Raw genomic sequence first — 24,513 nt, 5'->3', positions numbered from 1 at the left:
TTATTTTCTAAATTTCAGAAATTCTATACTTCCATTATTTTTACACAATCAATTTTGCACGTAGTAGTCAAAATCAATCACAGATTATTTTACTAAAAAATTAACAATATTTAGACATATATAACTAACTCAATAATCTCAGTTTTTCAAAATATGAAGATTCTATTTAAAGAACAAATCTAGCCATAAAATTCGATGACTTATCAATTATCTATTTAACAAAACAACAAATGATATATTCTTTAATATATGTATAACGTTAGGCTATACTAGACAATATAAAGATTTGATAATCTAGCATTTAATAGTATGATTTATCAATCTAATTAAAGCATACTAGAAAATTCTATATAATACTAGACTAGGTAGTCTAGTGCATTGCATCTATTTTTGTCCATTAGGTTAAGTCATATGATTGTATGACTAAAATTGTCTTTTAAACAAAACCTTAATATTTTGAGAATTAAAATTAGTGAAGATATTGAACGGACAATTTCTTAAAAATGACAAGAGGGGTGTAATTGGTAAGTTTCAAACAAGGTGAGATGTTTTGAAAACTCGAAAGGTGTAACTTGTGAGTAGTTATTTCCCAATAAACAAATAAAAAATTCGTTCTTTAATATTTTTTAATAAAAAAGAAAAATCTGAATTCTTGCTAACGTATATGAAAAAGACTGAAACAAGAAGGAAGATCACTTTACTGAGTCGGTGTGCGTCTTCTTCTCAACTCAACTCAATTCATTTCAACTCACCAACTCTTTCAAAGGTACAAATTTTTATTTTTTGTTTAGACAATCTCATGATTTCTAAATTCCTTCTTTGATCTGATCAATCCGCTTCGTCTTGGTCCTTTTTTTTTTCAATTTAAAAAAAAAAAAAGTTTACTTATTTCCGCCTGTTTGGTTCCGGAGAAAGCTGAACAAAATTGATGGAAGAACTGTGTTAATTTTGATGTTTGTGAAAATTTCACCTGAACAAGGACCTATGAGAAACACGCATTGAATGTTTAAACGGGTCATAATTTTTGCCGGTTTCATGAGAATTGTTTTGAAGATTTTGGGATTAGGGTTTTACTGGGTTTATCAGTTTTTTTATTGTAAATGATTTTGAGTTTGGGTTATGATGATATCTTCTTTGATTACCTAGAAGACTTGAAATCAATAGGTTGATCTAATTGATTTAAGTTTTGTAATTAAATTTCTACAATTTGGGATCGTATAATTCTGGGAAAGTTGGGACTATTGGATGTGAATTCCTTTATTCTTATGCTATGGCCTTGACTTTGCCAACACCATATCTTTCAAGTTTGACTTTTATATAAAATTATTTTCTTTTTGGGTCATATGATCTTATTGACATATTTTGGTCAAGTATTTGTGACGTTCAACATTACATTACTAAAATTCAGCATGAACAGATAAAATATTTTGTTATAAGTTGACATTAAATGTTACAAATGTGATGTTTTGCATTACAAGTGTGATGTTTTATGTTATCAGAAGATGCTACTCTATAATGTTGTTAGGATTTTATTCTGACGGCATATCAATTGTAAATTTTAATTTGATGAATGAGAATTGCTTTACTGAGAGAATTAATGTTTATTGTGTTAACTACTTAAGTTTTATTTCTTGTGATTCTTTAGCATGTTTAGTTTTTATCTCAATCAGCATAACATTTTTTAGAATTTGGTTTTAGGTTTTTCAGGCTTTGCGAAGATGAGTGACAATTTGATGGAGAAAGTTAGCGCCTTTGGTGAACGCCTTAAGATTGGAGGGGCTGAGGTGAGCCGCAAAATGAGTGAAGGCGTGAGCCAAATGAGCTTTAAAATGAAGGAGCTTTTCCAAGGCCCAAATCCAGCTGATAAGCTTGTTGAGGATGCCACCTCAGAGACACTTGAGGAGCCTGACTGGGCCATGAATCTTGATCTTTGTGACATGATCAACAGTGAGAAAATTAACAGTGTTGAATTGATCCGTGGCATAAAGAAGAGGATCATGCTGAAGAATCCGAGGGTTCAATACTTGGCTTTGGTGTTGCTTGAAACATGTGTTAAGAATTGTGAAAAGGCTTTCTCAGAGGTGGCAGCAGAGAGGGTTCTTGATGAAATGGTTAAGCTGATTGATGATCCTCCAACTGTTGTTAATAATAGGAACAAGGCTTTGATGCTAATTGAATCTTGGGGTGAGTCAACTGGAGAACTCCGCTACTTGCCTGTTTATGAAGAAACATACAAGGTACCTATAGAGTCCTTTAAACTATTTGTTTGGTTTCCTAGAACTGGGAAAGGAATATGAAAGATGTCAAATGTTATTAAACATTGCATTTTTTGTTCTTTAAAAGGATGATATATACAGTGATTACATTAGGTTCTGTTAGTTGGAGATTTATATCCACTTGAATTGATTTACTGAATTCACAGTCAAGTGTTGTTTTACCATTTTCCTTTTGTGTCCTTACCACATTAATAGTTTTGAATGATAGTAGTTTCAGACTTTCAGTCAATGATTATGACTTTTAACACAAAGGGATTGATTATCAATTATCTAAAATTGTTTCAAGTATTATTAAATATTTAAACTTGTTTTGCTCTAAGATTGATTCAGACTTGATATTTAACTTTCTTGGTATTTTGTGTATGTTTGAATAAATATCCTAATAAACTTGCTCAAGCAAAATGTGTGGTTTACTGTTAGGCAGAATAAATTTGTATATTTCTTCAGCAATTTCAGATTTATGACTTTGAGCTTTTCTTTTTATGGCTTTCTATTTTAGAGTTTAAGATCCAGGGGCATCCGATTTCCAGGACGTGACAATGAGAGTTTGGCACCTATTTTTACTCCTGCCCGTTCAGCACCAGAAGTGGATGCTACTCTTGCACAGCAAATGCAGCATGATATTCCTGTGCAAAGTTTTTCTGCTGAACAGACAAAGGAAGCATTTGATGTGGCAAGAAACAGTATTGAGCTTCTTACAACAGTTTTATCCTCTTCACCCGAACAAGATGCTTTACAGGTATTTTTCTAACATCATATGAGCTGTCTTATATCATTATATGTATACTTCTTCTGATCTGATTGAAATTTGGTCCTTCAGGACCTAGATTTGATATAAAAATGCATGAGTTCTCTCATCTAGTATTTCTCCTTTTATTTTTATTTTTTAATTTGATCTAGTTAAGTTGACTTTTCTGAAGTCAAGCTGTTGTCAAAAATCATTCTGAGGACAGTGATTATCAAAGGAAATTATTTAGATTTTTATTCCAGTCTGATATTTGGTCTACTAGTAGATACTTAGGAAAGATTATATGCTTAAAATAATGGAGCTAAAACCTCCTGCAGCTCAGATGGGCTGAATTGTGTGACAAACTCAACGGTGTACTCATTTTCATGTTGAATGAAAAGCAAATTAATAAATGATATTAAATTTGAGATTTAGGTGTTCAATGAGCTCATTAAAGGTAAGAAACAAAGAAGAGCGAAGTCTTAGTCGAAAGCAAAGGTAAGTTGAAGAAGAATCTTTTTCTGAGAATCTCTCCACTGTAATTTTGTCCTTTTATTACTATCCCTTAGTTTTGCAATAAGGGGCAATTATATAGCAACTGGGGTAATTTGTATATTTGGTTTATATTGTTCTTTGGTTATAAATCTGGCTACTTTTGATCTTATCTGTTTGTATTTGAGTCGTATTCTTTACGGGGAGATCCTTTCTTAGTGGAACTGAAATATTTTCTTCTCATTATCAAATTAGTAGTTAGTTGACTTTTATATGGTGGCATTATCTAAACAATTTATTATAGGAGAATATTTGACTAAAAATTATTTTGCCTCTTTTAGTTGGAAGACTAATAAAATTCTTAAAGGTGAGACTCCTAGGAGGCCTTAGTGAGATTCTGATGTTCTCTTTACTTATTATTCTCTTTAATTTTTTTTGGTTGTATTATGTCCTTTTATTCAGTACATTTCCTATTAATTCTGATTCTCCATGTTGAATTCAATCCATATTCAATATTAGTCAGAAACTTAAAAATAACCTTAGGTGGTGTTTACTGAACTGTCTGCTGCTTTGTTTATTAGTACTGTTGTTCATGCTACCAAAAAAGTTGTGAGGCTATTAGTTTTGATCAGAAACTAGCCCCAACTTTAGTGTTGTTTTCATCAGTAAGAGGGTAACAGTTACTACTTGGTGAGAGAGTAGATTAGCTGATGAGCTGATTGATGAAGAGATAAGGTTTCTTTGTTGCTACAATGAGGATCTATTGGAAATTATTTAAAAAAAAATTATAAGTGTAGTCATGATGTTGGACAAAGGAGGAAGAAATTGGTTAGAGAAGACTGAAGAGAGATATTAAATAAATTAGGGAAGCGTAAAATTTAGGGCTTGAGGAGATTATGAGAAATCAATCTTTAATTCCTCAACATGCTATCTCCAATTTCTGTTCATCTTAGTCAGGAAGCTTTCTGAGTTAGTTTCTTCTAGGGCAGTTCTAGCTGCAAGGTCTTCTTTTTGTTACAAGTGTACAAATAGTTAAGAGTAATCTGTATGCCAATTTTATTTAGTTTATGATCACTGTCAAGGTTTTTTCTTTTTGTACTTATTGAGTGGACATCTGATCCACATTCAAATCCAATTTTTTCATTATTCGAATTCCATGATTTCTTATCAACATAAATAAATAAAAAATAATAATAATCTTTTCATAGATAAGGAAACTTGTTCATGGAAATAATTTGCATTATTTTTAATGCATATACTAGAATGTTGGTCAGTAATGTCCTGTTGTCCTCACCTATATTATTGTGTATGTCTCTGTATGTGTGTGTTTTATACACCTCTGGTGTTTTTACCCGATTTCTAATTGGCAACTAGATTTTGACCCCTACAACCTTGATAGTCATTAAACTTGTTTCATAATCTCAAGTAGATGGTTCCAAGAGGATTTTTACCATCCATTTATGTTGTTAGATAAAACAAATATTAGAATGAACTTAAGTTGGTAATGATTGTTTTTTTTTAACCCTCAATATTTTCAACAGGTGATCAATCTTACTGTTGGATTAGATGTTTTATTGTTTGTTTCATTTTTAGGAATATTATTTATTTCTTTAATACTGGCTGTTGGTCAGGTAAGGCAATTGCCTATATATCTTTTTGAGTGCTGGATATTGATCAGAAAATCTTATATGCAAATGTTTTCTTCCACTTGGCAGGACGACTTGACCACCACACTCGTACAACAGTGTCGTCAATCTCAATTCACTGTCCTGAGAATCATTGAAACTTCAGGAGATAATGAGCCCTTGCTCTTTGAAGCTTTGAATGTGAATGATGAGATCCAGAAAGTTCTCTGCAAGTATGAGGATTTGAAGAAGCCATCAGTGGCTTCTGCTGAACCAGAACCTGCTATGATTCCTGTAGCCGTCGAGGCTGATGAGTCTCCTCGTCATACAAAAGAAGATGCTCTTATTAGAAAGCCAGCTGGTTCCCGAGGTGGATCCCATGGAGCAAGCAATGACGACATGATGGATGATCTTGACGAAATGATCTTTGGTAAGAAAGGCGGTGGGGGTGCATCTGAAGGTGGACATGATTCAAAGAAGCAGCAAAATCCGAAAGATGATCTCATCAGCTTCTGAGCTGTGTTTGTACACATACACATTTCATATCTTAGGACAGGAGGCCTTGCGTTCTGCCGCTGATGCCAGGAGGCCATTTAGTTGTTGAAGACAATTGTGTTTGATTTCAAAAACCTTTAACCTTCATAAACGCGATCAACGGCTTCTCTTTCGAAGTATTACTTCCCTTGTTTCTTCATTTCGTGTAATTAATTCATGGTTGGATTTGGCTACGTAATTGCTTTATGAAGTATATATTGAAGTATGGACATTATATCTTAAACAAACTGGACCTCTGTAACTTTTTATTTCTTGAATGGCGGGAGTTTTTATTTCTAATGTTGTGTTACTGATATATTGTCAATTTTCCATTTATTGTAATACATTGGTAGCCTTTGTGGAACATTCACATTCATAGGCATAAAATTATAAAAGGGTGAGTAATGTTACCTTCACATCATTTTTTACACTATTTTTATTACATCATGATGTGACATATGTTATATCTATACAAATTTTTAATTATTTTGAATTTTTAAAAATATAATAGAATTATTTTGAGTAAAATGGTTATGGTATAATGAAAATGGTATAAATGTAGCATTACTCTAAAAGGGTTTACTTACAGTATTTGGATGACATTATTCCTCGACTGGATTATGGTTCATAAGATTGGTTAGATTGAACTATAACCCAATAGTTTAGATGGGAAAACGTTATCTCATAATATAAATATTTTGGCATATTTATAAAGCATATCCGAAATTCTAGCATTTCGAACTATGAACAAAGATTGGACTTTCGCTTATGTTGTGGATTTTTTTTTTTCTTTTTTGAAAAGAGAAAAGAATTTACAAAAGACCACATAAAAAGCAGCTACCTTATCATAGGACAAGCCCTAAGTTAGGCACAAAATGATCAAGTAATCACAGACTACTAACTAATTGCTAAACAAAGCAAATAAACATAAAAGCTCAACAAAGCAATAACGCAAAACAAAAACAAGGAATGCACAACTCAACCGAGGCTGCCCAACAACACTCACTCCTCTTGTTTTGCAATCTTATAAACAAAAGATTGGGAACAAGAGGAGCCCAACTAACTCTAAATCAAACACAACCCAATACCAAAATAAAGGATAACCACCCGACCTCGAGACATGCTAACAAGAAGTACAAAGCATCCAAAAGTAACAAGCTACACAAAGCCGAGAGCCAAAACCAAAACAAAACAATCCTACTACAGGATATACCTTGGGTTAGGAACAAGGCTAGCAAAAAAAAAGAAAAAAAAAAAAAAGAGGAAATAAATGGAAATACAAAGAACTTAACCCAAAATTTCTCATCTTCATCCAAGGATGTCAGCTAAACCGAGGAAGTATCAATGAACAAGAGCGGGATCAAAGGAATAGGACTTGAAAACAACCCTAGAAAGGCCCCAACACTATGCCAATCTCCTATTACTAAAGGAGGCCTTGAATTTTTTAAGATCAATAGCTCTTTCTCTCACAATGTACTTGATAGAATCAATAATAGAACGAACATCCTTACACTCTCCCCCAAACATCTTACTATTTCTCTCCTTCCAAACCCAATTCATCGTATCTCCCAAACAAAGCTTACCGATAGCATATTTGAGCATTTTTCCCTTTCAACTTCTTGCAAGATATAAGATGTAATCATGCCAAGGTCTTACTAAATACCAAAAATGAGATAACTCAAGAATACTACACCATACGGAGTGAGTGAATGTTCAAGCAAAGAAAAGGTGATCTAAGGATTCTTGCCCCATATTATAAAAACAACAATTAGCACTAGAAGCAACACCATACCTCATGAGATAATCCTAGTGGGGAGTCTTCCTTTCATTGCCATCCAAACAATCATAGCAGGATGGGGAATAGAATTATGAAACACCATACCAGGTCACTCCAATCCACTCTCGGTTTCCTCCCTCTAGTAACCTCCCAAGATGATTTAATTGGAAAACACTCTGAAGAAGATGGAGCCCAAATAACCTTGTCTTCACCAAAAGAAGGACTAAAGTTTACGTAATTTATCATGTCCATAAAAGCCCACGAATTTGCCACCGGCCGTCTCCAACATAAGTCATCAATCACAACACTAACTCTAGCATCTTTAGCAAAACCCAAATAAAAAATAATACACTCTCCAACTTACACAAAAAAAGGCCATTGGGGTGCCAATTATCAAACCAAAGAGAAGTAAGATTTCCATTCCTTTCCAAGACCAAGAACAATCTTGAGGTGTATTAATCTCCCAAAGACTTCTATTTCTAAGAAGGTACGTTCTCACCCAAGTTACCCAAATGGAGGATCTTCAATGGTTGCAAAGATTCCAAATGTTTTAAAGTAGCAGCAATGTTCCACTCCTTAGACTTCATAATACCAAGGCCACCCTCTTGTTTAGGCACACAAACATCCTCCCAAGCAATCCTAGCCTTATGTCTCTTCATATCCACTCCGGACAAAAAAAAAAAAAAAAAAAAAGCTCTCAAGCAAGCATCAATTTCTTTATGAATTTTGGAAGGAAGAATGAAAGGTGAAGCCCAATATATTTGAATACTCCAAAGGATAGACTTGATAAGAACCACCCTCCCCGCATAAGATAGGAAACTACTCCTCCAAGAAGAAACCCTAGCCAAAATTCTATCCAAAAAGGGGTGGCAATCACAATAAGATAAGTTAGGCATTACAAAAAGGACTCCTAAATATCTTATAGGTAATTTACATTCAGCAAAATCAACCAAACTCAAAAGATCCCTCTTCTCAACACTAGACACTCCGGATAGAAAAATGTTACTCTTATCTGGATTTGCTCCCAAACCCGACTACAATTCAAACTTCAACAAGGCATTTTTAAGAAGAGAAAGAGAAGTACCTTCGACTTGACAAAAAAAACATAAGATCATTAGCAAAACATAGGTGTGTAAGCCCCAATTTCTTGCACCTCAAATGAAACTTGAAGCTTGGGTTAGCTACCACTCTATTCAACAGATGGGAAAGAACTTCCATTACGATGACAAACAAATAGGGAGATAAAAGATCCCCTTGTCTTAATCCTCTAGAACTACCAAAAAAAACCCACAAGCTCTCTATTAATGACCACTGAAAACTTGGGAGAAGTGATACAACTGGCAATCCATGAGATCAAGATACTAGTGAACCCAAAATTTTTAAAGACCTCAATAAGAAAACTCCGATTCACTGAATCACAGGCCTTCATCAAATCCACTTTTAGAGTACACCTTTTCTCCTTGGCCAAGGGTCTATTATATTTACAAACAAGTTCTTCACAAAGGAGAATATTATCCCCTATTCTTCTATCCCCAACAAAGGTTGCTTGAGCATGATAAATAAAAGGAGGCAGACAACTCTTCATTCTGTTTGCAATAATCTTAGAAATACACTTATAAAGCATGCTGCAACAAGAAATGGGCTTGAAATCTTTATAAGAGGAGGGAATATCATACTTAGGAATAAGAGCAATAAAAGTGCAATTAACCTCCTTAAGAAGACTATTCTTCCAAAAGAAACTTTTAATAGCACAAACAACATCTTGGAACTCTCTTCGAAATATTTCAAAATTCCCTCTTATTAAGCAACATTAACTCTACTTTAACCCTTTTCAATTTGGAAACCAATCTGAACATAGGGCTACCCCACACATCCTCTTCCCAAGCCTTCCTAACAATGGTAAGAAAATTTTCATGACCCACCCAAAAGTTTAAAAACCAAAAAGAGATTCTTCATGGAGGGAAATGAATGCCACAATCAACTATACTTAGAGACTGATCCGAGATACTAGAGTCAAGAAAATTAGCTATAGAATTACCAAAAACCCTATACCACTCCTCATTCACAAGAACCCTATCAATCTTGCAATTAATTCTAAAATCCCCTTCTCTCATGTTACTCCTAGTAAATAAGTTCCCCATACATTTAAGGTCTTCCAAACAAGCTTCATTCCACATCTTGTCAAGGTATGAAATATAATTCTTCAATTTAAAGGATCCACCTAACTTTTCATTACCAAATCTCACCGTATTAAAATCCCCTGCAATAACCCAGGGCATATTCTCCAAATCATGAGCAGTATAACTAAATCACCCCAGAGCTCCTTTGTTTCCAACAGACCGTTAGAACCATAGACAAAAGAACAAGCCAAAGAAAGATTAAAGGCCAAGAAAAATACCTTGCCATGGATGGCTTAAGCCGGAGTAGACGACTTCAAAACTCACAATGTCTGTATCCTAAGCTACCCAAATCCTCCCACTAGGGCAACTAGCATAATTATGGGAGACCTCCCAATGCCCAAAGGTTTTAAATTTGGTCCGTTCAAAGTTAGCCTCACGAACTCTAGTCTCCAAAACACCACAAACCACAATTTTATTAGAAGAGATTAGAGGCCTAACCTCCTTTTGGTTCAAAGGGGAATTTAGACCCCTATGTTCCAAGCAACTAAATTAACCATAGGGAGGGTGGAGTTTGAAAGGAGTTCTTGCCCTCTCGGCTAATTTCTTCTTTTGTTTCTTGGACATTCTCCTTTTCCCTTTCTCTAAATCTTCCTTTTTATCTACTTTCAACAAGTTTCTAAAAGGAATAACAGCTAGTGAACAAAAGCCCATTTCAATCTCCTTAAAGTTGTTCAAGATAAATGACTTTGTAAGATGAGTTTTCCCTTCTTGACCTTCACTTACTTCATTCTCCTTATCAATGGTAATAGGAACACACTCATCTTTGCCATACTCCAGTTTAGAAATCACACTCTCGTTCCCTCTTTCTTCCTCTTTATCCTTGGACAACACTGTAAAATGGTTCTCATGCTCACAAGGAGCACTAACCTCAAACTTCCCCTCTACCTTCGAACTCTCCCCTTTTCTTTCTAAAATAACCGGTTGATTTTTCCTTAAAGAGAATTAACTCCATTCAAGCGATTGAGGAGGAAGATTTTTCTTAGGAACCAAGGAGTCGGATTCCTTATGAGCCACAAAACAATTTCTCTGGATATGCCCAAAGGTCTTACACCCAAAGCAAGGGAGAGGTTTCCATGCATATTCCACATTTGTATTAGCAATCTCACCGTTCGACAATTCTAATTCAAATTACTCTCATTGTTAGTTTAGTTTGAAATTTTACGGTTAAAACAATTAAAACAAACTACTACAAGTTTTTAGAAAATTGGCCAGATGTAAGAACTGCTTTGAAGATTAATTTCTATGATTACAAATTGTAATTTTGTTGTGATTTTGGCTTGCAAATCACTTTTCAAAAATTGTTTTAAGGTTCTAAAACATGCCTAAGACACTTAAAAAACATTAAAACATAAAATTCAATGTTTTAAAAACCAACCCAAGGCTAAACTCGACAAAGTGGTTGGGTCCTGAGTTGACCAATTTAGCTGACGGGTCAAATTGGTGACGTCAACATAAAAAAAAATTCAAAATTTTTGTTTCGGCACACATTAGCATGGCTGTTGTTTCAAGCGCACATTAGCATGCATTGACGTTGGCCTTTTTCCCTTTTTTTGACTGCTTTCTTTCTCAAAATCATGCCTGTCACCAGCATTGGAACCCCTACCCTCTCCTCTCAAAACCATACCTTTTATCCTATCTCAACACTCACCAATTGTCAACCACAACAACCGTGTCAATTGATTGTCCTTTGCCAATTTTTGACCGTTTTGAGAGACGACAACTCCAACCAACCCTTAGACTCATTATCTACTTCCCTACAGAACCCCCAAAGTTCCCAAGCCATTCCACCCACCAATCGCCGGCAATGAAAAGCTAGAGTTTCGATGTTTCTTGACCAAATTTCGGCGATTCTGATTACTAAAACTTAATTGGACACCACCTCCAAACTCATCATGATCCACCTTTTAAAACCCCTAACCTCAAATCCTGTTTGATTGCCAAACATTGGTCGAAGTCACCGTGATTTATATTTGGGTTCACCTAGTTTTTCCCAAAACTGGTTGGACCGGTGGGTTGCTATAGTGACCCCGGTCCAACCACGAGTCATACCGGGTTAATTCACAACCCCTGTTTTAAGGCCGACCAAGCCCGGCTTAGCGGATGGTTCCTAGTCGAACCGATTGAACCAGTCGGGTTTTCAAACATTTATAAAATTACTGCCACAAGAACAATTTAAATCAACAAATAAAATTAAAAAAATAGGGAAATTTTGTGAATACATGCAAAAACCTAGAACAAGCATATATGAAGCAATATTTATACTAAAAAGCACTTCGTTTTGCACTTAAAAATATAAATATGTTATGACATGCAAATAATTCCTCTATGAATCTAAATAATTTTAAAGGAATGGTTTATGGAAAACTCTCATATTTTCATTGAAACTCACTCTAGCGAGAGAGAATGATTGAATTTTACATTCTTGGGCAAAATAACTTTGAAAATTGGACAACTATGATTGGTTGTGGATTTTGTAGGTTTAGAGTGGTGATATGAAGGATGTAAGATGTATTTTCATGGAGTTTAGGGTTGAAAGATGACAATAGCTATCAAATTACTTGGTTTTTCTCTTTAAAATGACATTAAACATTAAATGTAGATAGTATTGATGTAAAATCAAAATGATCTAAGAGTGGGTGAATTAGGCTTTTTAATCACCTTAAATCACTTTTTGCTATGCAATCAAATTTTGGTTTACTAGTGAATTAAGGTTTGTCTAATGAAATTTGAGTGTGCAATCAATTATGAATGAACAAGTAAAATAATTATTAAACTACAAAGGGTCCTAAAGAACTAGAGATAGAAAGAGAAAGTGATTACTCTCTCCGCCTCTCCTGTGTTCATCACTGGCACTGCCATCACTAGTGGCCTTCTTTAGTAAACCATAAAACCTACAGTTCAATCGGAATGGACGAATACTGTGAGAGTTGAGCCAGTGACAATCTAACGGACCTGCACAAAGAGGAAAAGAGAACGTGAAGGCTAGATAAACAACGGTGTGGTGTCTACCGTAGACACTCCGACACCTAAGTCAATGAGGCTAAAGGTATTTAGTGAAGGCTGAGAGCGAAAAAGGTTACCAAAATAATAATGTGGCAGCTAAGGGTAGTAAAGTTAGTCATAACTAAGCTTTACAGCGAGAGAGGCGGCGCTTCTTGGTAGCAAGAACTTTGAGAGCTTTAAGAGTTGTGGGTTATTTCTAAATGAATAATGAGAGGGTTTGCCTATGTTTATATAGTGAACCCAGGATATTGGACTCCTAGTAAGACTCTAATTCCTACTTGTTAGATAATCCCAATTAGGAAGGAAATATGATCACTTGCCTTTATTAGATTAGGCTTACCACTTCAAGTGAGATTCAGGATCTTTGACAGAAGTAGGAACTAAATAGGATTTTGATTCCTATTATGGACTGCTATAGGCTAATGGGCCAGAAGCCAGTTTAGCTTAACTTGTAAGATAGCCTAACTCATAGAGTGGTTAGTTCACAAGGTGGATTTTAGACATGGGCCCAATCGAAGTTGGACTAAGGTCTTAGGCCGTGGCATGTTTGTTTTGTTATTGGACCTCATCAGACCCAATACGATTTTTGGCCCATACATGCTAGGGCTCGCTTTGTGACAGGGTAGAATCTTTGGGTCATGCCATTTATGAAACTAGGAAAATAGAATATGGATGGCTTGGGGACTAAGGATTAAAATCTTGCGTCGAGTGAGGAAATTGGGGGGGTTCTCGAGTAATCAAACATCGCCCATGGAAGAGATTGAGACGTCCGGTGTGGATAAGATGTTGGGTAAAGAAGGTCATGGTTAAAGATCTTCTTGCATTATTGTGGAGGTTGCACCTCTTATGTCGAATTTAGAAGGGAAAATGACTATGGATGGGATGTATGTCCATTGATGTTGGGTTGAAACCTCAAAGTAATGATGTTGTTATGATTAGAATTTAGAACCATACTGGTATTGTTGTGATGTTGCTGGATTCAAAAAGCCTTTTGAGACCACAAAGGTGCTCGTATGGGAGTAGGTCAATTATATCTTCGGATGAGGATAATGTTGAACCCTTATGTGTTTTGATGTGCTAAAACTAATCAAAAGAGTGTTTAACAAATGTGAAAATGTATGACATAACTCATAACCAAAAATGAAAATGCAATTTTCCAAGGAGAACGATCATCCACACAGATGGAACGCTCATTCCAATCAAATTTTTTTTTTTTTAAATAACTCCCGGTCAAGCTGTTCCAAGTTGGAACGACTTCATTCCATGATGTCGTTCATCATTCTGCCCAAAATGAAGCAATCTTTCAGTCAAGTCGTTTCAAGCCGAACAATTGTTCAGTCAAGCCGTTCCGATCATATTTTAAGACTTAGATGAAAAGGTTGAAACACACATATGAAGAATGAATGACCAAACCAAACGACTGTTCTTCAAGACCGTTCCACACAAACGACATAGTTCTATCACATCGTTCATCATCTTGGAATTCTACAATCTAAAGAGGAACGGCCGTTCTATAAGAGGAATGTTTGTTCCAAATCAAGTCAAGACTTTTTCTATTTAGAAGATTCGAGCTCAAGTCAAGATTTTGGAAAGGCAAAGAGTAAGACCCAAACAAACTCAACAAACGCCATTCCAAAAGTTCATCAAATCATTCCAAGAAGGAACAACATCATTTCAGGAAGTTGTTCAACGTTTTGGAATTTTTTGGACTTCAAGATATCTAGGATGGAACGACCGTTTCTGAGAAGGAACCCTTGTTCGCAATAAGGGAACGACCATTGCAAGTAGAGGAACCACCATTCTAAAACCTAAATTTGAACGAAAAGTGAGCGTTGGTGTCAGGAATGATTGTTTCTCTGGGTTCTATAGTTTTGCATAAAGCTGTAGCAGTGCATCAAATAAAGCAACGACTCTAATTTATTTCAAAGGTTGGTGAAAACATAAATAGAGTTATGGCAAGAGAAAAAGAAAGAGAATAGTACAACAATCAATTATCATTATTGCAAACCCTAAAATTCAATCCAAAACTTAATTTACTCTCCCATTTGTACTAAAACTCATATCCTTAGAGAGAAATTCGAAACCTATTATGTGTATCAGCCTATCTTAGAGGTAAAATATCACAAACATATTTTTCATTCATTTAGAGGCGAAATCTTGTTAAACTATTGTATTGGCGATATTCGATTTTAATAGAACTTCAAGGAGGTTGCCTTGAAAAAGTGGATGTAGGAGGCTCTTGATCAAAGCTTCGAACCACTATAAATCTCTAAGCATTTCTCTTATCTCAACTAATTTATTACTAACTGCACATTGATTGCTCATATTTATTGTTATTAATTGTTCATATCATTTGGGTACATTTTGGTTTCGTCGGAGTTGGGTTTTTTGATATTTTCAAGGGATATTTTTTGCAAGTTTAGGATGCATTTGGTTTAGGAAATATTGTAATGTATATTAATGGTAAAATAGATACCTTTAAGACTATTGAGAATGTTTAGAGAAATGTATTTGGTTAGGTTGAAATAAATTAGTGGGTATGTTATATTGATATGTTTGGTTGGAAGAATATATTGGTGGGTATGTTATATAGATTACTAAATTGTTCTCCTTTTTAAATATTAATATAATATTTTTTGAATCATTTTTTTAAACCCCTACATTTGAAATTTTGCTAAAACACCTCAACCATATAAAACTTTGATTTGTAACAAAATCACCCCTATCCACCCCAACCCATTATTGGCAGCCAACCACTACTGCGGGCCGCCGTCAGAAGTCGCTGTAATGGCGCATGACCAACCTGATTTGGCCAGTTGTTCGTCATTTCCAGCTAGATCTATGGTCGTTTTATGGCTAAAGATGTGGTCGTGGAACAACCACAGATTTAGCCATGAAAAGGCTACCATTTCGCGGCCAAATCTATGGCCGTTTCCATGCATGGCCGGAAACGACCTTAGTAGCATACAACCGGCCAGATCCGGTTGGCCATGCGCCATTCCGGTGACTACTGGCAGTGGCTGACAATCCTCTTGGAGGACCCAAGAGGATTACTAATTAATCTTAAAATACCTAAGATAACAAGGTATTATTGTCCTAAAATTGTTTAGATAACAAGGTATTATTGTCCTAAAATTTTATTAATAAAGGGTAAAATTGTAACAAAATTAAGATTACCAATTAATCTTAAAATACCTAAGAAAATAGAAGTAATCAGATTGTCTTCTATATTACCAACAGTAATATTAGTATTAGTTTTGAAAGAATACCAGAATCTTTTTTTACTTAATAACCAAATATGGTAATTAAATAATATAAGATAATATTACCTTAGTAAAGAAGTATTAGCCCAAACGATACACACCCAAAGGGTATTTGAAAGTAATTTATAAAAAGAAAAAACGATTTGATAGGCTTATGTTAGGATAAAACCAAAAACCAAAAATCGTATTACCATGTCGAACAGTTCGGATTCACGAATTTTTTTTTTTTTTTTTTTTTCTTCTAGTTGTGAGGATGTCAGTTCCTCAAACATTTGGGGTGTCCATGTAATTTTCACCTAAAATAATTCAATACATCACGACGCACCAACTAAAGAAACTCATGTCTTCAAAGATCCCATTTCTTCTTCGCTCACTGCCTCCCTCATTTTCTTCTTCATCAAAAATGCGCATAAAAAACTCACCATTAACAAGATCCAATTCCAGATCCCCAATTTTCCTCTTCACTCTCTCTCTCCTTCTCCTCTCTCTCCTCTTCATTCTCTTCTCTCTCTCCTCCCACTCCCACTCCCCCTTCTCGGACCCGTACCCGAACCCCGATCCGACCCCCAAACCCGAGACTTCCTTCGTAACTTCCCTTGAACACTTCCTCACTCAGAAGTCGCCCCGGTTCCCAGCGGTTAAAGACGACACGGTGGCCGGTACGGTTAGTGAGGATGACGTCAGGAGGTTCGATGACGTGGCATTCAAGAAAGAAAGGGAGAGGGTTTACGGAGATTTGTACTACCCGGTGAATTTGCCAATTAGGGTTTATGTTTACGAGATGCCGAGAAAATTTACTTATGATTTGCTTTGGTTGTTTAGAAATACTTATAAAGAGACTTCGAATTTGACCTCAAATGGCAGCCCAGTTCATCGCTTAATCGAACAGGCATTGTTTTTTATTTGTTATTTTTATTGTTTTTATTAGTGTTAATGACTGTTGTTTTTGTTTCTATTATTTAGAATGTAAAATCTTTAGCTGAGTTGAGTGTGTTACTAGTGTTAGAAGATAAATTGAGTGATTGGTGATTTAATTTTTGGATTATAATCTGTTTGGTTGCTGAGAAAGTGGGGCAATAAGAAAGAAAATTAGATTTTAAAGATGAGCTCATGCTTGTGTTATTATTATTTGTTTCTTTGAGTATTCAGAATCAGAATTCTTAGCTGAGCTAAGTCTCTTGTTGGTGTTAGAAGATAAATTGAGTAGATGGTGATTTAATTTTGGACTACAATATGTTTGGTTGTTTAGAAAGTGAAGGAATTTGAAATTTTGATGATCGGCTTAGGCTTGTGTTGTACTTGGATATTCATAATTGAGCTCCTTGGGGTTTGTTAGCTAAAATAATAAGACCCCGCTGGTTTAATTTAAGAGATTAGGCAGTTTTGATAAACTTTATGATGAATTTAAGGGAAGCTTATGACACATTAAGAGAATTTTAGGGGAGTAGCTATATTTTATTTGAACTTCAGGGTGTTGCTTTTTCTCATGCTAATGTCATGGGGTGCGGGGGTTGGGCGGCAGAGATTTTTTTGGTAATAGTAAATATTTTTGATGCAAGACATTTGTACCTTTTTTTCCTTTTTGTTTTGGGGGTATTGTGGCTCAAAAAAATTTGTTGGTGCAGCATTCAATTGATTATTGGCTTTGGGTGGATTTGATTGTACCGGAGTCGGAAAGGCTTTTGAAAAATGTTGTGAGAGTCAATCGGCAGGAGGAGGCTGATTTATTTTACATCCCATTCTTCACAACAATCAGCTTTTTCTTGATGGAGAAGCAACAATGCAAGGCTCTTTATAGGGTGTGAGTGCACCTCCAAGGTTTAAGTTATTGCTGCATATATATACTTTCTCTATTTGTGTGACATCATTGTTGAAGGCCTGCTTTTTGTTTTTGTTTATGACCAAACTAAACTTTTTTGAAGTTTCATTTATTCTATGTTTCAATGTTGTCTCTGTAAATCTGGTCTTTTGTCAATATGCTGATATGTGTAGGTCTAGCTTCTTAATTTTCTTTGAGGTGATCATCTTAGAATAGTTTCTGTCTTAGGATCTTGTGTACTTTAGAATGTAACATTACTGAATTACTCTTCAATTGTCAGTTGAATTCTGGTCATTTACTTAGTGCTCAGAAACTGAAGTGAGTGCTGGGATCATGCTGTTGTTTGAGCTTCAGGGAATGAGCACTTTAGTAATGCTATCATTCTGTGGGTGTTTCTAAAATTAATTTGTATTGTGCTGATATTCCTCTTTTTTTTTTCTTATATCTATATGTATTGTTGTATATGTGGATTGTACTTAATGGTTTGGAGAATCACTACTTCAACTTTTTGTTTATTGTATGAATGTGATATGTAACGTACTCTTGCATGTGGATGTAGGAAGCTTTGAAGTGGGTAACAGATCAACCTGCTTGGAAACGATCTGGAGGGAGGGATCACATACTTCCTGTTCATCATCCATGGTCTTTTAAATCTGTTCGAAGATATATGAAAAATGCAATCTGGCTGTTACCAGATATGGACTCCACTGGAAACTGGTAACTATGTGACTTTAGTTCAAAAAAGAATTGCATATGTTTTTAAATTTGACTGTTGATTACTTATTGCAACTGCCAGTGAATGATTAATTTTAAACTTTTAGGTACAAACCAGGACAAGTTTCACTGGAGAAAGACTTGATTCTTCCTTATGTCCCAAATGTTGATTTCTGCGATGCCAAATGCGTATCAGAAAGTGAATCTAAGAGAAGCACTCTGCTTTTTTTTCGTGGGCGGCTTAAAAGAAATGCTGTAAGAGTTTCAGTGAGACTTGTTCATTTGATTTCATTTTAGTGTTGGTTGATGTGAGCTTTTATGCTGTGATATGATATTGAAACTAAAGTTTATTTCCAGCTGCTATTTTTTAGTTTGATTAAAACAAAAAGTACCATCCAATAATGCTGTTCTTGGTGAAAGATATGCTTGGTTTTGGCTTAGACTACTTCATGTGCTTAGAATTATGGTCACCCAAGTTATTTTTGTTCTTCTTCCACTCATCAATTACTTGTATTCCTGGTAACTTAGGACCTGGCATGGCCTTTGTCCAAAGTCTCTTGTATCAAATTCTGCCTTTACTTAGGGTTAGGGGACTTTGAGTAATATGAAGGGCCAATCATTGTGTATCAAGCCCTTGGACCAAAAAAAAAAAAAAAAAAAAAAAAAAAATTAATAAAAAAATGTAGAATTGGTTTAATGTAATTGGGCATTAAGAATACTGAAGTTGCGAATTAGGGGGAAAGTCAGTTGCATGAAATTTAATTTTGTGTGTATGTATCTTTGGATGGTCAATACATCCATGTGTTGGCTGTGAAACATCCTATTACAATGTGGTGGCACTATTTGCCACCCATGCCTTGATAATGCTGTATAAGTTCCATTCTTCTGGAGCCCAATTTTTTTTTTTTTCCCCCAAATTGTTGATTTCTTTGAGTACAAGAGAAGATATGTAATACTGATTTTTGTAGGGTACTGAAGATATGTACGACTTTGTGACTTTTCTAGGTTATGTCTGGCATTTTAAGTTGTAAAGATCTCCATCTGAGATATGATTTTAGTTTTGTTAGGTGTTACCCACTCTAGTTCAGTGATCATTGGGGATTGGGTTTATTGTTATTATTGTGGTCTGGGGATTATATGGACAATAGGAATTTAAGGTAAAGAAAATAGTTTACTTTGTCTGATAGTAACAGAAGTTCTTGAGAAACTGTCATGCACCATGATATTTCAATTTGGTGGTTTTGGTCGTGTGATCTTCTCATTTCTTGGCTCAGGATACCTCTTAATTTCTGAGGCAGAAGAACCATTTCCTCATTCTAATCCTTTCGAATTCCATGTCCTGATGATTACTTTTGAATGACAGGCATAATTGTTTGGTGGTGCATCTGTTTGTTTTTCTCCTCTAGTTGCTTATATTATGGTTTTCTTCTTTCAGGGGGGAAAGATACGTGCTAAACTTGTAGCGGAGTTAACTGGTGCTGATCATGTAGATATAGAGGAGGGGACAGCTGGGGAGGGGGGAAAAGCAGCTGCTCAAAATGGAATGCGTAGGTAAAATAAATCAGTTCGTTATCTTTTTTTTTTCGCTTTTGGCTTGGATGTTGTATTTTTTCATGATATCAAGTTGCTTGTTGTCTTCAGGTCTATTTTTTGCTTAAGTCCAGCTGGTGACACTCCATCCTCTGCTAGACTGTTTGATGCTATAGTCAGTGGATGTATCCCTGTTATTGTTAGTGATGAATTGGAGCTTCCTTTTGAAGGAATCCTTGACTATAGGAAGGTATATCTGGAATTTTAAAGCTTATAATGCTCCTTTCTATGATGCTAGTTTAAATATAAGATCATTAACTAAATAAGGTATATTTTAGAAAGATAAAAGAATTATAAAAGTTTTGCAATTATGCAGTAGGGATAACTAACTTGTTAACTTCGAGAGATTTTCACATTTGACATATGATTATCTGATAATTTCGTCTGGTTAATGGAAACTTACAGATCTGACAGTGTTTCACACAAGTTCATGTTTAATTAGTACCTATTCTATTTGGTAGTGTTGTTGTTTTCTAAAAGTTTTCACATGGAATCTTGGTCTGCTGCTACCCTAAGTTAAAGATTAGAATCAGACATCAAAGGCATAAAATGAATGATGTTACAGTTTTTTCTTTAGATACCAGAAATCTCTTGACCTTTACTAGATATTTACCAAGTTCTAAACTGGGGTTACTTCCAGTCCCCTTGGTAGCTATGATAATACTTAGAATATAATATCCCAATTTGGTGGTTGCAAGGGGATTTGAACTAGGGGTGGCAGTTGAGCTGAGCCGCTCACGAGTGGCCCAGGCTCGGCTTGCCAAAAGCTCAAGCCGAGCTCGATCTCGAGTGGCTCGGCTACATATTTACCAAGTCTAACTGGGTTATTCCAGTCCCCTTGGTAGCTATGATAATACTTAGAATATAATATCCCAATTTGGTGGTTGCAAGGGGATTTGAACTAGGGGTGGCAGTTGAGCTGAGCCGCTCACGAGTGGCCCAGGCTCGGCTTGCCAAAAGCTCAAGCCGAGCTCGATCTCGAGTGGCTCGGCTACAGTGTCGAGCCGAGTTTAAACATGCCTAACTCTCATAAGCTTCAGCGAGCTCGAAACTCGAAAGAGGGTATATGCTATGTTTGCAACTATTAGGGGGTATAATAATTTATAAGTTTGAAAAATGACAAGCACACCCCATAAAAATCAAATTACTAATCATTTCATTGGTCATTCATTGGTGGGCTCAAGATGTGGCAGAACATTAATTGAGTTATCAACTTGTCATTTACTTTTTATGACGAAACATAGATTAATGTGTAAATAAAAAGCATTTTTCTCTCTTCTCAAAATAAGGAAACATTTTCTCTTCCTTATGGGAAAAAGTAATTCTCTCTTTCTCTCCTCCATTGTTCCCTTTCTTCTTTTTAATTTTTTCTCTTCTCCACTTTTTCCTTTCTTCATCTTCTTCCCCCATTGAGAGTAATTCTTCAAATTCTTAACCTTTCTTTCTTTTCCCTCTCAAGTTTATGAAATCATGAGTATTTTGATTGGTGTGTCATGGTTCTTGTTGAAGCAAAGTTAAGGCAGTGTCGTTTTGGTTTGTTTTGGAAGATGATGTTGTTGGAGCCATTTGCTCTAGCTTTTTGCTTCTTTGATTTTGGTTTTTCTTTTTTAATTTATGATGACAAAACATGAAGAAATGAAACTTTTATTTGGCGAATTTTTTGGTTTGGCTCGAGCTTCAGCCGAGCTCGAGCCTGAGCCCAAGTACTTGAATTTGGTAGCAAGCACAAGCTCAAACAGAAAACTTTAGGCTGGACCAAGCTCGAGCTTGGTACTGTAGCTTCCGAGCTGAGCTCGAGTTGCCAAATAACTCAGCTCGGCTCAGCTCGATTCCACCTGTAGTGAAAATGAGCTGAGCCGAGCCGAGCCGAGCTTTGGTTGTTCAAACTCGGCTCAGCTCCTACAATATCAAGCTCGAGCTTTAGACCTAAAATCCCAGCTTGGACCAAAACAAACCAACCAAAAAAGTCTAATCAATTCCTTTTTCCTCACCCACGGAAAGAAGAAACAAAAACAAACAAATTGAAAGAAAGAGAGAAAGAAAGGAGTTGCAAATAACTATGGCTTTTTTTTTTTACAGCTACTGAAGAAAGAGAGAAGGAGTTGGCGAGTTGTGTTTTTCCCAAAAGGAAGAGAGAAAATGTTTATTTGTTTTGAAAAGAGAGAGAAAATGTTTTTTATTTCACCTCAATTAATGTTGTCATAAAAAGTAAATGACAACTCAATTGATATTTTGCCACGTCTCGAGCCCACCAAGACCAATGAAATGACTTGTTTATTTTTTATTTTTATGAGGTGTGTGTGTCATTGTTTAAACTGGCAGACTACATATAACTCCCTGGTAGTTGTAAAACTAACATATATACCCTCGAGCTTGCTAAAACTCGTGAGCTTGGTGAGCTGAGCTTCGGCTGTTCGAACTCGGCTTGCCTCCTATGTCGAGCCACTCCAAGCTCGAGCTTTTCTCGGGCTAGTGGCTTGGCTCGTTTGCCCTTGACCATTGGTTGAAACCAATGGTCTTTTACCACTCAGCCCAATCGCTAGGGGTTATCTGCTTCAGTTACATTGACACTTCAAAGTGGAAGTAATCTCTGTGTAAGTGATATGACTTTGGTATGGGTGTAGAATTTCTTTTGACCCAGCAGCTTTCTCACACTGAGGAAGGAGATAATCGACTGCTGAATCTGACAGGGTTTGCTAGGATAATCAATTTGTAATATTAAATGAAGAAAAGTTTCCTTGCTAGACATCTTGAGGATAGACTGTGACTTCGTATTCATTTGCCAGTGTGTAACATGTAAAATTTGAGATTAAAAAGGAGTTTATGGTGTGGCTTAATTCTTGTGTGTACTGGGCAGTTGCTGAGGTTTCTGTCACTTTTTCCCTTTATGCAGATAGCTTTATTTGTTTCTTCCAGTGATGCTATACAACCAGGATGGCTTTTGAAATTTCTAAAGGGTGTTAGCCCTGCTCAAATAAGAGAAATGCGGAGAAACCTTGTACAGGTTTGTGACTGTAAAGTTTGCATGAATGTTACCATTATATTGTATGTTGTTACATGTAAATGGGTCTAAGATTTTAACCATTCATATCCATTTGCAACTTGAGAGGATCAATTTCGTGTCTGTAGTTTTATTAAATTTGATCAATTTACTTCTTTTGTACTCTGGATCTCTAAAATTAAAACTGTGAATCAGCTATTTCTTTGGTGTGTCTAACATTATTGTTTTTATTTGTTTTTAGTACTCAAGGCATTTCCTGTATTCCAGTCCTGCTCAGCCTTTGGGTCCAGAAGATTTGGTTTGGAGAATGGTGTGTACTCTCTTTCTGTAACCAAATAGTCGGTTTCTATTTATATGTTTTTAGGAAAGTTCCTGAATATCGACCTGTGTCTCTAATATTACCAAATGTTACTTCTCTTTTTGATAGTTATAGATATTCAGTAATGACCAGGGCTTCATTGTGCACTTTTTTGGTTCTTGAATGAAGCTATTTAATTAAATTATATTAACACTCAGGGTAGCAATTTTTTCTACTGTGATGGAATAAGTTCTGTGATTCCTGAGTGTCATTGAAGAAGTCAAAACACGGATAAAATGATGATGAGTACTATTGTATATTTTAGTATACCACTAAAGATCTGGGCTTTGATATTAACTTTAATTTGACTAATACTATTTTTGTACGCAACATTATTACCATTTTCCAGAGTTTGAACTTTGGGGGTACACCTGAATGCTTCCAAGTCATAAATTAAACCTGCTTCTGTTATTTACACTGATGGTTCGGAGGATGAGTCCGAGGCTCTGGGTTGATGACCTGTAGACAAGGATGTTAATTAGCCCTTTTCTGCTTTAAGTTAAGTATTTGTCCGGTCTGGCTTTGATTAATTATTAGAATTCGTTGTTTGACATGTTTCCTTTTGTTCCTGAGCTTCTTGTGTGCCTTGATCACTTCCAATTGTTCACTTTTGCTACAAGTCATATTCTTTATCTGTACTTTCTGTAGATTGGGTAATAATGGAAATATTTTTTACTAGTTTATTTGTTTTTTCTTTCAGTCGCTGTCCCAGAACTCTGTGGATAGTAATGTTTGAAGAAATTGTTGAAAAATAAGCCGAATTTTTTGTTTGATTGAAAATTTTGAATCACTATCTAATATCTAATTTTCTTGAGCAACAGATGGCTGGTAAGTTGGTAAACATCAAGCTTCATACCCGGAGATCTCAGCGCGCGGTGGGAGAGTCTAGAAGTATATGCACCTGTGATTGCAGGCGTCCCAACGTTACAAGTATTTTGTCTTGATTTTTGGCTCTCCTGTGTGTAAGAAATACTGCTTGTTCAAATACTGAGTTTCTATAGTGTAGCTGTGGATGATGAATTCTGTGAATTTTGTTCTACTACCATTTGTAAACATTATTTCTTTCATGAAATACTTTGGTAGTGTTTTATGAAATTGTTTTCATAAAATGATATTTACATTATATTTCAGAAAACAATAATCTGAAAATCACG

At 35.6% G+C, this 24,513-nt stretch overlaps 2 protein-coding genes across 3 annotated transcripts; both read left to right on the top strand.

The window, feature by feature from the left end:
* The first annotated feature begins 648 nt into the window (after positions 1-648).
* On the top strand, positions 649-5,948 carry LOC116135545 (TOM1-like protein 1). Its single transcript, XM_031421257.1, has 4 exons — positions 649-766; positions 1,699-2,237; positions 2,776-3,015; positions 5,211-5,948. Exons 2-4 carry the CDS (start codon positions 1,719-1,721, stop codon positions 5,634-5,636), a joined length of 1,185 nt encoding a protein of 394 aa, XP_031277117.1. The 5' UTR covers positions 649-766; positions 1,699-1,718; the 3' UTR covers positions 5,637-5,948.
* Positions 5,949-16,264: 10,316 nt separating this feature from the next.
* Positions 16,265-24,513, top strand: LOC116135511 (probable arabinosyltransferase ARAD1). 2 transcript variants are annotated; one of them, XM_031421222.1, is made up of 9 exons: positions 16,265-16,766; positions 17,503-17,676; positions 18,256-18,413; positions 18,518-18,665; positions 19,846-19,961; positions 20,052-20,190; positions 22,894-23,004; positions 23,243-23,311; positions 24,181-24,513. In XM_031421222.1, the coding sequence occupies exons 1-9, from the start codon at positions 16,281-16,283 to the stop codon at positions 24,301-24,303; spliced, it is 1,524 nt and encodes a 507-aa protein (XP_031277082.1). In that variant the 5' UTR covers positions 16,265-16,280; the 3' UTR covers positions 24,304-24,513. The 2 variants fall into 2 exon arrangements, with proteins under 2 accessions (XP_031277082.1, XP_031277083.1); XM_031421223.1 differs by lacking the exon at positions 24,181-24,513 and adding an exon at positions 23,709-23,852.

The sequence above is a fragment of the Pistacia vera genome, unplaced genomic scaffold, assembly GCF_008641045.1.
Source record: "Pistacia vera cultivar Batoury unplaced genomic scaffold, PisVer_v2 Contig300, whole genome shotgun sequence".
Taxonomy (NCBI): Eukaryota; Viridiplantae; Streptophyta; class Magnoliopsida; order Sapindales; family Anacardiaceae; genus Pistacia; species Pistacia vera.
The sequence above is the reverse complement of the archived record's forward strand: the minus strand, read 5'-3'. Positions and strand labels throughout refer to the sequence as shown.